This window comes from Paramormyrops kingsleyae, chromosome 16 (assembly GCF_048594095.1).
Source record: "Paramormyrops kingsleyae isolate MSU_618 chromosome 16, PKINGS_0.4, whole genome shotgun sequence".
NCBI lineage: Eukaryota > Metazoa > Chordata > Actinopteri > Osteoglossiformes > Mormyridae > Paramormyrops > Paramormyrops kingsleyae.
The window spans coordinates 27,684,195-27,698,506 of NC_132812.1; the positions used below are offsets into that span (position 1 = coordinate 27,684,195).

Consider the following 14,312-nt stretch of genomic DNA (forward strand, 5'->3'; position numbering starts at 1 on the left):
ACCAATCATTTTTCATTCTGCTTTCAGAACACTTTTGTATAAGTAAAACCCCCACGAGTGCATACCAGCCGTTCCACAGGGCTTACAAGCATTCGCTCATCACGGCAATTTGTACACAGGACAACCTGAGCACCTCTGCCATCCTTGTTTTTTGTTGGCACATTATATTTTTAGCTCTTTCAAATTTGCTTTTGTTTCGCTTACTGATTCTGGCAAATTGTGAAAAGCAATTATCATAAAAAGCAGCGGCGATGTGACCTTGAGTGGAGAGTCGGGTATCAGCACCCTCATGGATGAAGCAGCCTGAATTGTTCCAGCTCAGTGCTCTCTAAATAATCTCCACATCTGTCATGCCCGCTCACATCCTAATGGTAATTGTTTTCTGATGGGTGATCATGATTTATCACAATATAAACCATAATAAACATGCCTAATTTTTTACTGTGGTTTCCAAGATGCTATAACCTTTGGATTGTCAACAAAAAGCTTCCCTCCAAAACAAATAAACTGCAACAGAGAAAGATTACAAAAAGGGTGTCTAATTATGAATCCATAGATTAAATGGAAGCCATGCATTTATCTGTCTCCATCAGTCTGCACTTAGATGCTTCTCCCTTGGCACTCAGAGAATCCCCTGCATTGTCTAATTGACTAGTCAGGCCAAAAAAAAAAACCCTTATTAATCACTGGCACAGTGATGAATTATTTTAACATTCACACAGGCCATTAACAGCACGTCTGCAGAAAGAGGCTCAATCATCTGGCAAAAATTGGACCAGGTTTATTCCTGTTTTGCTTCCCAGCTCTTATTTGTGAAATGACTGGGCGAGTCAGATATTTAAATGCAGTGTTTTAAGGAGATATGCAATCACTTGTATCTGAAATCATGGACTCCCCTCCATCCTCCTCCAAAAACATCCTTCTCTACTGTATTTACTTGCATAAAATATGTTAAAAGGAGCAATAAAAGCTTGTCATCTTGCTCTGTTTTAAAATGCTTTTTAAATTTCCGCTGTCATTTGTGGAGCAAGCAGCAGGATAATCATGTCACTTTACAGGCATACTGGTTTCATAATACTTCAGTCAGGTCCACAGTGGGTTTATTCTACAATACCAGCATTCATTTTTTATTCATTTTAATGTATTTTAATTTATTAAAGTTCTCTGCACTTTAAACAAGGGTAACATGCCCTTTCAGCTAAAGTACCTTCACTACATGAATGTTCTCCAGCTGCTTTGGATGCCCCAGACCTCGGAGGCACATATAAAATGCAACCCTTCCCTCTACTATAAGTTGCTTCAGATAAAAGCATCATATAAATGAATAAATGTAAATGTTCGTGTGGCAGCCATGATCCAGACTTCTGTGCAGAAGGAGTATTGATTCTAGACATATAGCACAATGCAATATTCAAACTACAGCTGCATTGTTTGCATTCACCATCAAAACATGCTCCTTATACTGTCAAGATTTTGCACACTTGCACTTTCATCCTTGAAGATATACAGTATTATCTGTTTTACATAGTTTTATGTATATAAACTTTTTAAATTGCATTTGTAATTTACACAAATTATATCATTATATGTGTACCTATACCTATATTTATATCATTATGTGTACCTATACCTATATTTATATCATTATGTGTAACGATACCTATATTTATATCATTATATGTGTACCTTGGTATACTATAATGATAATAAAGTGGAATTTAATGGAATTGAATGCAGTGAAACCTGCATATTTTTGCTGATATTTGAGATTGAAGCCCCCTTTATTCTTTCAGAGCATATCTTTCGGAACATAACGAAATGATTTTGGTCACTGCACTCATTCGGTTTGCTGCCTGAGTGATTCTTCATTCAGTTCATTGGCGAGTGAAGCGGTACAGCTTGCCGAGGGCTGCCTGTTACCCCAAGGGCACCTTGGAGGTTCCTCAGAGCAGCACCAACCCCACAGGTACGCCAACCTGTCCCGTGTTCCCGCTACACAGCCAAGTCAGACAGGAATCGGGGGATGGAGTACATGTTGGCGTAAAATGGAAGCCAAGAATTAATTCAGAAACTGCCCTCTTTGCCAATGGGAGAACACCTGAAAAGTCCTCCACAGGGCATCTCTCAGGAACACGTTAACCCATCAAAACCTGCTGGAGGCTACTGGACTCTCAGAAACACACTCTGGAGGTTCCAAACTGCACAGAGACCCAGACAAAATATTAACGTAATTTTAAAGGATAATTGAAAAGGTCATTAAACCTTAAAAAGCCATAAAGCTGAGGAACATCAGTAATAATCCAGCACAAGCATTTACCGAAATCCGGGGCCTACATTGTGTTCCAGCCATTTTTGAGCAATTATATTTTGTTTATAATTTTGTTCATAATTACCCACCATAAGAAGGCTTTTTTGTAATAGACAAAAATACTCTGTGTAATAGCATAATGGGGTTGACTTATTTAGGAATAATTACAAAAAAAAGTAATAAAATAACATTACCCAGCAGCCCCGTCAGCACACAGCTCTATTTCCTGCAGTACGTGCACTTCTGCAGTGTTACTCTGTGCACCAATCACCAATCAGCTGCTGCTTCTGCAGTGTTACTTTGTGCACCAATCACCAATCAGCTGCTGAGGATTTCTCGTCTGGCTTTACTGAGGTAAGGCCAGTCTTATTCTTTTATATTAGTCACGGTTACTGTACTGTATGTAATTTGACTGCAGCTCATGCTGCCCAATTCCACCGGGTGTGCGTGTGAAGCGGCCTGCTCCATCACGCCGCGATCAGGCAGACACTCCGGCCCGCGTCTTACCAGCTGCTGGCCTTGGGGTCCCCAGGCAGCGTAGTGCAGGACGGAGTTCTGTACCTCCGGGGGATTCAGCTCCAGCACCTCTCTGTAAAGGTAGAGCAAAGGTACACATGCTAAGTGCCTCAGATGAATGTACAGAGCGTATATCAGCAGATCCATGGACCTTATCGCAGAAGATGATCGGACCGGCGATATCACACACTCTAGGTACTACCGTCTCTGAAAGGGCATGAGGAATATTTAATGTGCAAATAAAAATCACAAGGAGTGGACGGTAAATATCTGATAATGCATTTTTTATTATTGACAACCACTGCGAGATTCGAAATGTGATTAAAAAGAAGTGAAATCTGATTTAATGCCTTGAATAAATATGCACATAATCCACCATCTCGTGCTGAAGGTGATTGTGTCGCTTCAATAAAAAGTAACATCAAAATACAATCATTAAGTTCCATTTGCTTCAGGAGGAGAAACTTACCTGGTGTTTATGTTGTAAATTATATAGGAGGCAGAGAATGAATGTCTGTAGACCTGGGAGGACAAAATAGAGAACAGCAGGTTAGGAGCAGATCTCAGCACAGAGCAGCCGGCCTGCAGAACAATATACATGACATCAGAATCAGAATCAGAATCAGAATCGCGTTTATTGGCCAAGTATGTGAGCGAACACATACAAGGAATTTGATTCCGGTCCATGGTGTCTCTCAAGCACAACAGTATAAAAATAAAAGCGATTCTGATGACATTTATCTATAACAACAAGTCACGGCAGCTGGAATAAAGCGAAATGAGAGCAAATGCACTTGGACGTCACTAGGAGCCACATGTTTAATCCTACTTGTGAAAATGGATTAAAGGCCGTGCGAGGAAACCTGTAAGAAGCCCCCCCCACCACTGAGTGTGAGCTACAAAGGCTGAAAGCGCAGCTGGAGGTCTGTCCGTGATCTTGTCTGCATACGTGTCTGAATTGAATAGGAGTGCTTCACCAGCAGAACAACAACGAGCTCTGCTGCCTATGCTGGCAGGGACCCTGTGCGAAGGACACGTCTCGCCACATCCGGGACTGAAATGGCAAGATTTCAATACACAAAGACCATAACAGGTTCAAAAAGAAAACAGGTTCAAATGGAATAAATAGTTATATGTTATCTGAAATAAAAACGATTTCAGGCAGTCCCTGGGGTAAGAAGGTCTGACTTCCGCACTACACATAGTTAAGAACAGACCACCATGTAGCTTATTATATTAAAAATTTGGGTTAAATACAATGGTTCGTAAAAACGAATGCACTCAGTACTTTGTAAGGCTCATGAAAACATTGTGCAGTTTCAGTAGTTCATCAGCTCAAGGTACAGTACTGTACTGTAGTTACTTTTTAAATTACTGTTTCATTATTATTATTATTGTGTATTGTTCTATTCTTTTCTCGCTTAACAATTTTGACCTAAATAGACTTATGGAATGGATCTCCTTTGCAACCTAGGGTCTGCCTGTATGTTACTTCATGGTTTGGTTCATATTTGTTTATTCACAAAATAATTACCTATAATTCTTTAATAGTTCAGCAAGCGGGGATGTGGAATGGACACATGACATTGATCTTGAGACAGAACACAGATGCCATGTGTTGGGAGGGACTTAGAAGCAGAACTTTGATGGAGCCATTAGCATGACAGATCATCTGCAGTTTCGGGTGGATTTCAAAGGCATTCTGAGACTCTGCAGGTGATTGATGCTGCCAATAGGCTACATGGGATCCCATGACCTTGTCATTCCAAAGAGAAAATGTGGACACAATGCTACCAGAGAGAAGGAGTGACAAGAGGAATGTGTGATGTGTTTGGACTAACAAGGATGCAACACGACATCAGACCTACGGGGACTCCTTGATGGATGGATGGCCTGGATTAAAACCAGCATTTTCAGTCTAAAAGGCCTCAGTTCCATGCGGTGAATAATGTATAGTCCTGGGGAACTAGGAACCAAGCTGGGGAGAAGGAGGCTACTGACCACGATAGCGTGAGATGGATGGCCTATCAATTCTCCCGCCACGGCTGCTGAGGTTGCCCGGTAGGCACGCTAATGCGAACCACGAGACTGTCCCGTCTGCTCTCTTTCCTAATGTGTCCTCCATCCTCATGGTGGATTCAATCAAAACCCAATAAAAGCCAAAGTCTGCAAACATCTCTGCACTCAGGACTGCAGCTTGACTTCAGCTCTGGCCAGGATGCACATGATGTTACAGTGACTCAGAGCGGAGCGCCGTCGGAATTCTGCTAACGCTCGCCCCAAGTCCACCTGTTAATATGGAAATGGCATAGTAAAAGAAAGCAGGACAGGAAATCACTACAAAAAACTCTGGGTTTTAAAAGAAATTAATGGACGAGTGGCAGCTGAGGTCCAGCAGGTGCAGAATCTAGTTTGGGACCAGACGGATGCAGTCTAATTTCCTGCTGTGTAGCCCCGAGCAAAGGCCATTGCTGCTGTGAAGATATGACGGCGTGAATGTAAAATGAGACGATGCGCTGTGTTTATGGCTTCTGTCAGCAAAACAACAGCATAACATAGCAAAGCACATCTGCTACCGGGATACTTTCCAAGCACGCGTTCAAAACCTTTCGCAGCGATGCAACAACGTGGAATGAACCCCTGTCCCCATGCAGTGCACACATTAGTGTGACCACAGTTGAGGAATGTTCCGGTAACGGATCAGTACTTTTACTCATCAGGCACAGCGACCTTCACCCTTCCAGCACAAAAGTGCCAAAGTACTCTCTGCATTAACGGCAAGCAGCAGTTTACTAACACATAGTTGTACACACAGCAGGGGTCAAATTCTGGTCATAGAGGCTAATCGATGTAAATTAGCGGAACACACACAGCCACATCTGAATGCCGATGTACTGTAGCCCGACCTTGGTGTTCCTAGGAAGCAGCTCAGTGTGCCCTGAAATGGCCCTGAAATGGCCCTGAAATGGCCCTGAAATTTCCCTGAAATAGGGGCTGTAGTGGCTGGCGCTGCCGGTGGGCTCGTCTCCCCTAACTCACCCTGCACACAATGGCATTTGGGGTTTAATTCTACAGAATATGCCATGACAGCCCTTGTGCCAGATAGAGGCTCAAACCACGTCCCGGAAAGTTCAGTGATTTCATTTCAGGACTTTTCATGGATTTTGTTTTAGAACTTTTCCTCTGCCCTGACCCGTCTGCCCTGCTTGATAAGGGTCTCTCTAGCCTGCCAAACAAGAGCGCCTCGATAATTTAAACACTGCAGATTTGCCAGCTGGGTGAAACCAAAGAATGAAAGTTCAGAATTCGTTTTTTTTTACATAAAGTTCAGACAAAGAAATGTTAAAATGGCTTGAAACTGGCGAATGAAAACTGAAGAGAAGTTTTGAGCCGCGTGTGACTTTTTGCACTTAAATTGATGCCCTCGAGGAGGGCAGCCTTGTCCCACCCTCCTCCCTGATGCTGTGTGGCTGCTGGAATAGTCGTTAGCTCTGGGTCTGGCCTCATTATCCTGGACTACAGGCTGCTTTGCTGAGGGTGAGACTCAGTTCAGCCTTGACAGTTCTCAGGACAGAGCGCCACCCCCAAGGATCTCCTCACTCTCACACATACCTCTTCTGCAGACTTCTCCTCGAAGACTACAGCCGTGCCTTTACACCTGCTGCTCGGCCCTTATGTTCAAGGACGGACAACCACCAATCTACCCGCCAGCGTTTCAGCCGTGAGAGAAATCTCCCAGGCCAGATTCACCCTGCCATCCAGAAGGTTCTTTAGGTCTTTGTTATGGTCCCCTGAACCTGCAGCATCGTCATACTAAACCCAGCTGATCGCTTACTGCTATCCTTAACCAATCTAACATCTTTTTCCTTCTCTCTTTCCGCCCAGTGATATTTCATTTCATTTGATTAATTTGACTCCATTTCATTTCTTCCTGTATCCTAAGGAAAATAATCACAGACTAATGAAAAGATCTGCAACAGTAAACAGTGTGATTTTAGCCTCTTACATTTTAAATTAAATTATTTATGTGTGTTTTTAGCATTGTTTTGTATTGCCCTTAGTTTTCCCTCTGCAATCCCTATTAATAGTTGCTTTTTATTCAACCTGTTTTCTTTGTCCTGTCAACCACGAGCAAGCCGTGCAGAAATTAAACGCTTGTGAAAACAAAAGCCCACAAGAGCAATGCTTATTATTTGCCCCAAAGTATGTAACTCTTGCTTAGGATGGAGAACCATGCCCTTGTATTTTCTTCTAAACCTGCATTAATAAATTCCACTCAGCCAGATATATTTGCTCGGTCTTAAATGGTATTTTCAAAGGAGATGTTCCTCCTTTATTTGACCTAGCTAATAATTAATCTCTTTCTCAGCCCATGAATGAATTGAACGTTATGTTTAATAAATCCATCAAGGGGACGGCCATGGTTTCCCCTTCTAAAGCAATGGTTGTAGGGTCGTGCTGTTTTATCACAGAGATGATTAATCGGACCTATTTTTTTCTAAATGCAAAGTTTTGAGAGTGTTGCTGTCCAGCTGAAATTGCATAAGGCAGTTCTCTCAGTCCTTCTGCGTTATTTTTTAGCTACTAACTTTACATTTACTTGGATCTTTTTTCAACCTTCTCGAAGAGCAGATAATTGATTCTGGAACTTTTATTCAACCTTCTTAGAGTAAGCATGCAAATCTGATTAGGGGCAGGAATTGGTTTGATGGATGGGGGAGATACACAGGATAAGGCCTGGCCGATATTTCACCAAAGTGGCTCGAGCTTGCTTGCCTTGGGTAGCCTTGTATCTCCAATACAAGCTCAGAGATAGAGATGCATGATTAAGCATTGAGCTGTAGTGCCAATATGCTGTCAGGCCTCTGCAGCGGGGCAGAGGACATCAGGGCTAGCATCCATCCTGCCTCTTCTTGCCTGCCTATCTGACCTGTCCCCGACGTCCCTCTTAGTCACAGTTAGCTCCTCTCTCCTTCAGACGACGACAATAGGGAGCTTGGGGACTCGTTCCTCTGAAATGCTCAATATAGATTCTTGGACTACTTTCTTGTTAAAAAATGTATTTTCCTTGACCCGGTCTGCTGGTTAGCTCTTGATTACTTCAGCACTAGTGGCAGCACAGAACATCTCGATCATGGATGACAGTGAAGTCATTAAAGGTCCTGGCGTTTATGCTTTCCCCCAATAACAAGATTAAAAAGAAATAAATAAAATCCATAACCAATTAAGCTAAAACAAATTATAAGTGGGGAAAACAAGTACATGTCAGTTCACATGTGAGACTTGAACAGCTCATAATCCATAGGGAATTCAAATTAACCCGTGTGTGATTTTACCAGCCTGTTAATCAATAGGCTCAGAGAGCTCAGGTCATTTTGAAGACCGTCTGACTCAAGCGATGAGCAACTCACTGCAGTCAGCTGAACAAAGCATCCATCAAAGTTTAGTATAGTGGTCAAGGGGAAGGGTATGAGTTCAAAGGATTTCAGGGTATTTGCTGTAATGCAGTGTATCAAATGTAATTTGTTCATATAAGAATTAAGACAGACAGACAGACAGGCAGGCAGGGAGATGAGATAGATAGATAGATAGATAGACAGACAGACAGACAGACAGACAGATAGATAGATAGATAATCTCCCTCATTAAAACCCATTTTCTAAGTGCTAAGTGCTTCCACAATCACTTGGCCACCAAGCCAAAATCCTAACCATTGGATTTCCATGGCGCACCTCAATGTGGCACTCAGTACGGCACGTTCCATAAACTGCCTCTGAATTGATACTGGTTAAAAACCCAAACATGGTATATTCAGGCCATTCAAAAGTTTGGTCTTGAGTGGAATTCAGGAAGCACCTCCTCTCCTTCAACTCTGCATTATTCAACATAATTGCAGAGCCATTTTCAGACAAATGTCTCCCTGTCCTCTAAATAAATCTTGCCTTTCAGTCTTTATTTCCATCAATCCATGACTCCAAATAGATGAGTAGAAATCAATATTGATGTAGCAATGGCTACAGCCCAACGCAGGGCTTCTGCACTAAATGTGAATCCATCGCTGGCTGGCATCAGCAGTCACAAACGTCGTAAAAATGATAATAACGTCAGGAATCTCATTGGAAGGATGGCATTTCTCTCTGAAACACTCAGCGGAAACTGAGTACAAAAGGCAGGTGTTCTGCTCTATTCTTAGATTGACTGGGGGTGAATCACTATTTGCTGGACAAACGATATCAAAGGTCACAGAACACAGTGATGAATCCTGCCTCCCAACCGCAGTCTGCTTCCCCTTTTCTTATCTCGCATCTGAAGGTGCCATTCGTTTCATTTATCCCCGATGATTCGGCCTATCGGGCCTCTCTGTTCATTTGGGCTGCTGTGCCCAGCCACGTTCCTCTCTTTTATTAATGACTCCAAGCCACAGGCCATGTCTACTGAACAAACTCATCTTGTAATTCATTTACCACCAAATTTTGGAGGCTGAATATAAATTCAGGACAGATGAGCAGTACCTCGACATTTTCCACATGTTTTTTTCTCCTTCTAAGCAGATTGCCTAATAAATAATATAGCGTCCAATAAATGACGCAGTCATACAGAAATCCAGCCCGCAGGGACGGTCATTAATCGCACATCCGGCGCTCTTCTTTTAACCCACCATTCATCTGCAGCATGAATAAACTCCTAGGGCTTGACCTTGTGAGTGACAGAGAGGGTTCCCTATTCATGGGCTAATTTCAGAGACCAGGATAATCATGGAGACATAGCAACAGGACAAACACTAAACCTACAGCTTCATCTATTTCTGAGGGATGCCGGCATCCAAAAACTGAGCTCTTTATTTACGGGGTCAATGCAGTCTGCATATTCCTGCTCCATGTAACTGTTCAATGTGCTGCACAATTTCTGCCTTTGAAATTGAGGAATCTTCGCACTTAGGTTTTATCACTATGCAATATATAAAATATACAAAATAAAAATGCATAAAAAATGTGGACATGAACTAGAATGAAAATGCACATACATTGTACTCTGAATTATTATCTGAGTTTTTGCAATTTATTTGTTATTTAAACTACCTGCAAATACCAACTGGATATAGGATAAAAAAAAATAGCAACATCTCGATACAACTTATAACTTCTATTGCTTGATATAATTTATAAACATGAGAAATGAAAACATGTATTTTTCCATATTTCCAAATATCTCATGAGAAAAACACAAAAGCAGTTTTCAAATGATCACAGCTTGAATTTACTTAACACTGACCAAGATCTAGAACATGCAATTTCTGCAGAGAGCAGAGTACCTAATTTCCGCAGGAACAGAATACCTCATTTCAGAACATGCCATTTCTCAAGGAACAAATTACCATATTACTCCAGGAACAGAGAACCTCATTTCTGAACATACGATTATTGTGGACAGCAGAATACCTCATTTCAGAAGACATGGTTACTTCAGAGCAGAAAACCTTTTTTCAGAACAAGCATTTCCTGCAGTGAGCAGAATACCGCATTTCAGGATGCGCCGTTACTGCACATAATGCTCAGAGTCTACAAAACCTTCAGCAGTAAATCCTTTTATTCCAAGTCTACCCACTGCAATCCTATTCCCCCATTCATGATGTTGCATTGAAATGTATCAGATGTCTGTCTGTAGTAAACACCTAGCTGTTTCCCTCTCTTCCTGTAACACCCCCCCCCCCCCCCCCAAACTGGCACGTCCACCCCTGCTGATTGTTAGCCTGGTCACAGCCCAGACGCCAGCTGCAAGCCTGCCCGTCGATGACCCACACAGTGCCGTAGGGAGAGACCCACCCAAAACCCACCTTGTGACACATTTACGTTCCCAGGCAAACCCCCCCCCCCCCCCCCCATGCAGCATTACCTCAGCTGTGAAGTGTCAGTGAACCCATTGGCATGAATTGTGTGTGCTGGCCATGCAGCTACCGTCGTCGATATTTTTTTCTGCATTTAATATTTTTTAACTTGCATTCTAAGCGAAGCAATGGACCAATCATTTTGGTAGGGGGACCGAATCAAAATAAAGTGAATTAAATAAGAGCGTCATAGAAGTATAATGCCCCTACCTTAAATCGAGTTTGGAATATAAAATAATCTGATTCAGAAATAAGGATTGCACCATATGAATAGCTATTATAAAATTCTAAAATTCATGTGTGACAGAGTAACCTCATTATAAAAAAGGACTCACCTGCTTAATGTCGTAGGCAAAAAGCACATATTTCATGTCTGGGGATATCGAGTATTTTGCGACTTTGAAAGCAACCTGAAAGATAAGGATACAAGACACTTATAATCTGCTGTATGACATTTATCTTTCAAAGATGTTCAAAAGAAAGAAAATAAAGCACTTAAAGTTTTCAGTTAGTTAAATTTACATTTAGCATAAGGGTATTTAGTTGAGAATAAATATAAATACATGAAGGACCGTTATATCTGGTGCGAGAACATCCCTCACACTTGATTTCACTTCTCTGCAAATATCAGAACACTAAAATCCACAGTATAGTGATGGGAAAATCCTTCAGTAAACAGATAAGGACACCAGGGATTTTTACCGTAATGCATTTTCGGTTCCATATCTTACTCATCATTAGTGTCTTATCCGCTAGCACCAAAAAAACTATTTCTGGTGTCAGATCCATAAACAGTTAGTCCATTAATGATCAGCCTATTATTATTAGCCTGTTAATGATCAATCTGTTTATCATTATTATTATTATTATTATTATTATTATCCTGAATCGACATGATTCTGTTGCTTTGTTTAATGTTGTGCCCAATGCATCAATTTCCTTCCTGGATTCAATAAGGTATTTTTGTGATTCTGACTCTGAAGAACACAATACGCTACACAACGCTTACATTGTTTGTAGCCAATTTTTAAATGATTGTTCTTCATGGAATTCTTAACGATGCTCCCTGGCTCTGCAGCCTATGCAGCCAATCAGGACGTGGCTTGACTAGAGGGAGACCTCGGGGTTACGCTTATTTAACCTGCTGAGAGACATGAGAGCCTCTTAAGTGCAGCCCTAAGTGATTAATTCATCGGTGGCACACATTCAGCAGTCAGGGCCCTCGTCAACAACACCGCGCCCAGGTGGGACACCTCTCTTCCTCTCTCCTCTGCTTACTTCATTTTCTGTTAATTCTTTTCTGGGTCTCTCTCTCTCGCTCTCTCTCTTGTCTTCTCCTTCTTTCCCCCCTTGTTCTCTCCTGACGCCATGTAACAGAGCTGTAAGTATCTTCTCGCACCCCATATTACAATAACCACATTATCACACGACTAGACCTCTGAAATTTCATGGGTGTGTATATACTTAATATGACTACGCGGTGTTTCATTTTCCAGGAAACACTGAATTCTAACGTTTGGTGATTTATACACTGGGATATATTAAGAACCCCAGCAGAGCACAGTGTGACAAGCAGGGAACGTCTTTAAAATCCACTCTGGGTTAATTAATAAGCTATTCCAGTAAAATTGTGTCTTGCTAACTGTCAGCTGCTCTGGCAAAGTCATTCGTTCATCTGACGTCTGTCATCATCTGTCCCAGGGTGATGTGTAGGACGCTTAGCCTGTCTGTGTTAGCTAAAATTTACGCAGATTTACTAAAATATACTTGAACCCTGAACATTGACCCATTCACTGTTGAGACATTTCATGAGTAATATTAGATAAAAAAAAAATTACTGAATTTTTGCCTTCCCCCATTGTTTAAATCAATTTAATACTAATAAGATTTTTTTGGATGGGGGGGGGGGGGGCAAGCTTTTAGGTGACCGCTGCAACACTTTTTCTATATGGTTTTCAGCCTTCAAACATCATGTCACGCTGAATTACGATGCATCTGTGCTGTCTGAGATAACTGAATAAAGAACTTAAGAAATTAATTTCAGAGAGTTTCACATGTGCTTATGCAACAAATGGTAGCGGAAATCCTTTCTGTCTAAGTGGCCAGGATTATCACAATGCGAAATCCCAAAGAGTTTGAGTGATTAGACCAAGTACATCCAAAAACATGTTGATTAACTTATCTGCCTGAAACACACCGGATTACCAACGATGAGTAAACGGCGGTCATGGCTGGGGCATCCAAACTGGAGGGTGGTGGGGGGGGTGTTTGTACACTACAAGAAACTTACAAATGTGCTGTTTCTCAGAAGAACATCAGTCTCATTTGTGGCCACGTTGAACTTCAAGACATCACCATCCCGGTTCCTGTACACGACCTCCGATTCTGCAGCATGAACAGAAAGCAGTCATATTGTCAAGAGATTTTCCAAAAAAAAATACTTAGGTGACACTGATCTGAATGGTGGACCATCAACCATCAGAGAAATATTTCATAACATTCAGAAATTATCAGTGAGGCATTATCAAAAAGGCATTGGAGCGATTTAAACTGCATGTAGATTGCATATGTGCATTCATTTCCATTTTTACATCTTTGGAAAGGAGATCCCTCCACAGATTATACCAGTTTAATTTTATTTACCTGGCCTCGTGAGGTTTTTCATATGCACACAGAACAAAGATCTCACCCTTCTAAGCAAGCAATTTGTCCTGGCAGTCTAAAGGATGTCAGATTGTCTGGCAAACTTCCTGATTTTTCATCGTCACAGACTCAAAGCCTCCAGCATATACTGGAGGTTGCATTAGTAGTGATGGATATGTATGTTGTATTATTCAGAAGGGAGCCCGCTACTCCACTGCTGATCTCTATTTCTTTGTTTCTCGTGAAGGTAGATGGTGATGTAATCTAAAATGTTTTTAAAGAATGACAGATGTATATTTTGCTTGAGTAGGATGCACAGCGTAAGAGAGCGGAAATCAGTTTTTGTTATATGAGAGGTGGACATTCCGGATGTAAAAGCATGTTTTTATGTTTTGTTTGTATAATACTCCGTTCCCCCAGTGCATCCCTTTCCACTTTGAGTGTGAACGCTTTTCTTTGAAGTAATCGCCCCAAAAATGTGGCACCCTCTAATATAAAGGTCAGGAGAAAAGGTCAGCGGCATTATTCTGTTTTATCAGCAGCTGAAAAAGGGGTGGCCAGCTTCACCTGTGTCTATTTGAAGATAATGTGGAGGGAAGATGGCTTTTCATTACTCGCAGAAGGACGTTCGGCTGTGCATGCGGACACCCGGCGCCCTGCCTCTCCGACACCTGATAGCCATTAATTAACGAGGCCCTCGGCCTAGCGATAGCCCAGCAGGCCGCGGCGCCAGACTTAGGCTCCGTTTCGAGAAGCCACCGCAGGCTGCTCGTCCTTCTAGAAGATTCTGGCTCATTATTAGAAGGCCATTTTGCCCATAGTGAGTTGAGCTCATTTGTAGAAATCTAGTGTGGTTTAAGCCCTTTATATTGTTGAATGAACAGCATTAATTCATCCATCCGTTTATTAAATTAAGGTTTGCTAGCACACTTATGTCCTATTAAAAAATTTTGGCCAAAT

General features: G+C 41.8%; 1 protein-coding gene across 3 annotated transcripts in view; it reads right to left on the minus strand.

The window, feature by feature from the left end:
* Positions 1-14,312, minus strand: part of LOC111857196 (inactive dipeptidyl peptidase 10) — a 125,994-nt gene that overhangs the window by 19,194 nt on the left and 92,488 nt on the right. For all 3 annotated transcript variants that reach the window (XM_023837802.2, XM_023837803.2, XM_072700337.1), the window contains exons 4-7: positions 13,000-13,094; positions 11,045-11,119; positions 3,294-3,346; positions 2,816-2,897 (exon numbers count right to left, since the gene is read on the minus strand). In XM_023837802.2, coding sequence (XP_023693570.1) covers positions 2,816-2,897; positions 3,294-3,346; positions 11,045-11,119; positions 13,000-13,094 — 305 coding nt within the window. The remainder of the gene's footprint in view (positions 1-2,815; positions 2,898-3,293; positions 3,347-11,044; positions 11,120-12,999; positions 13,095-14,312) is intronic.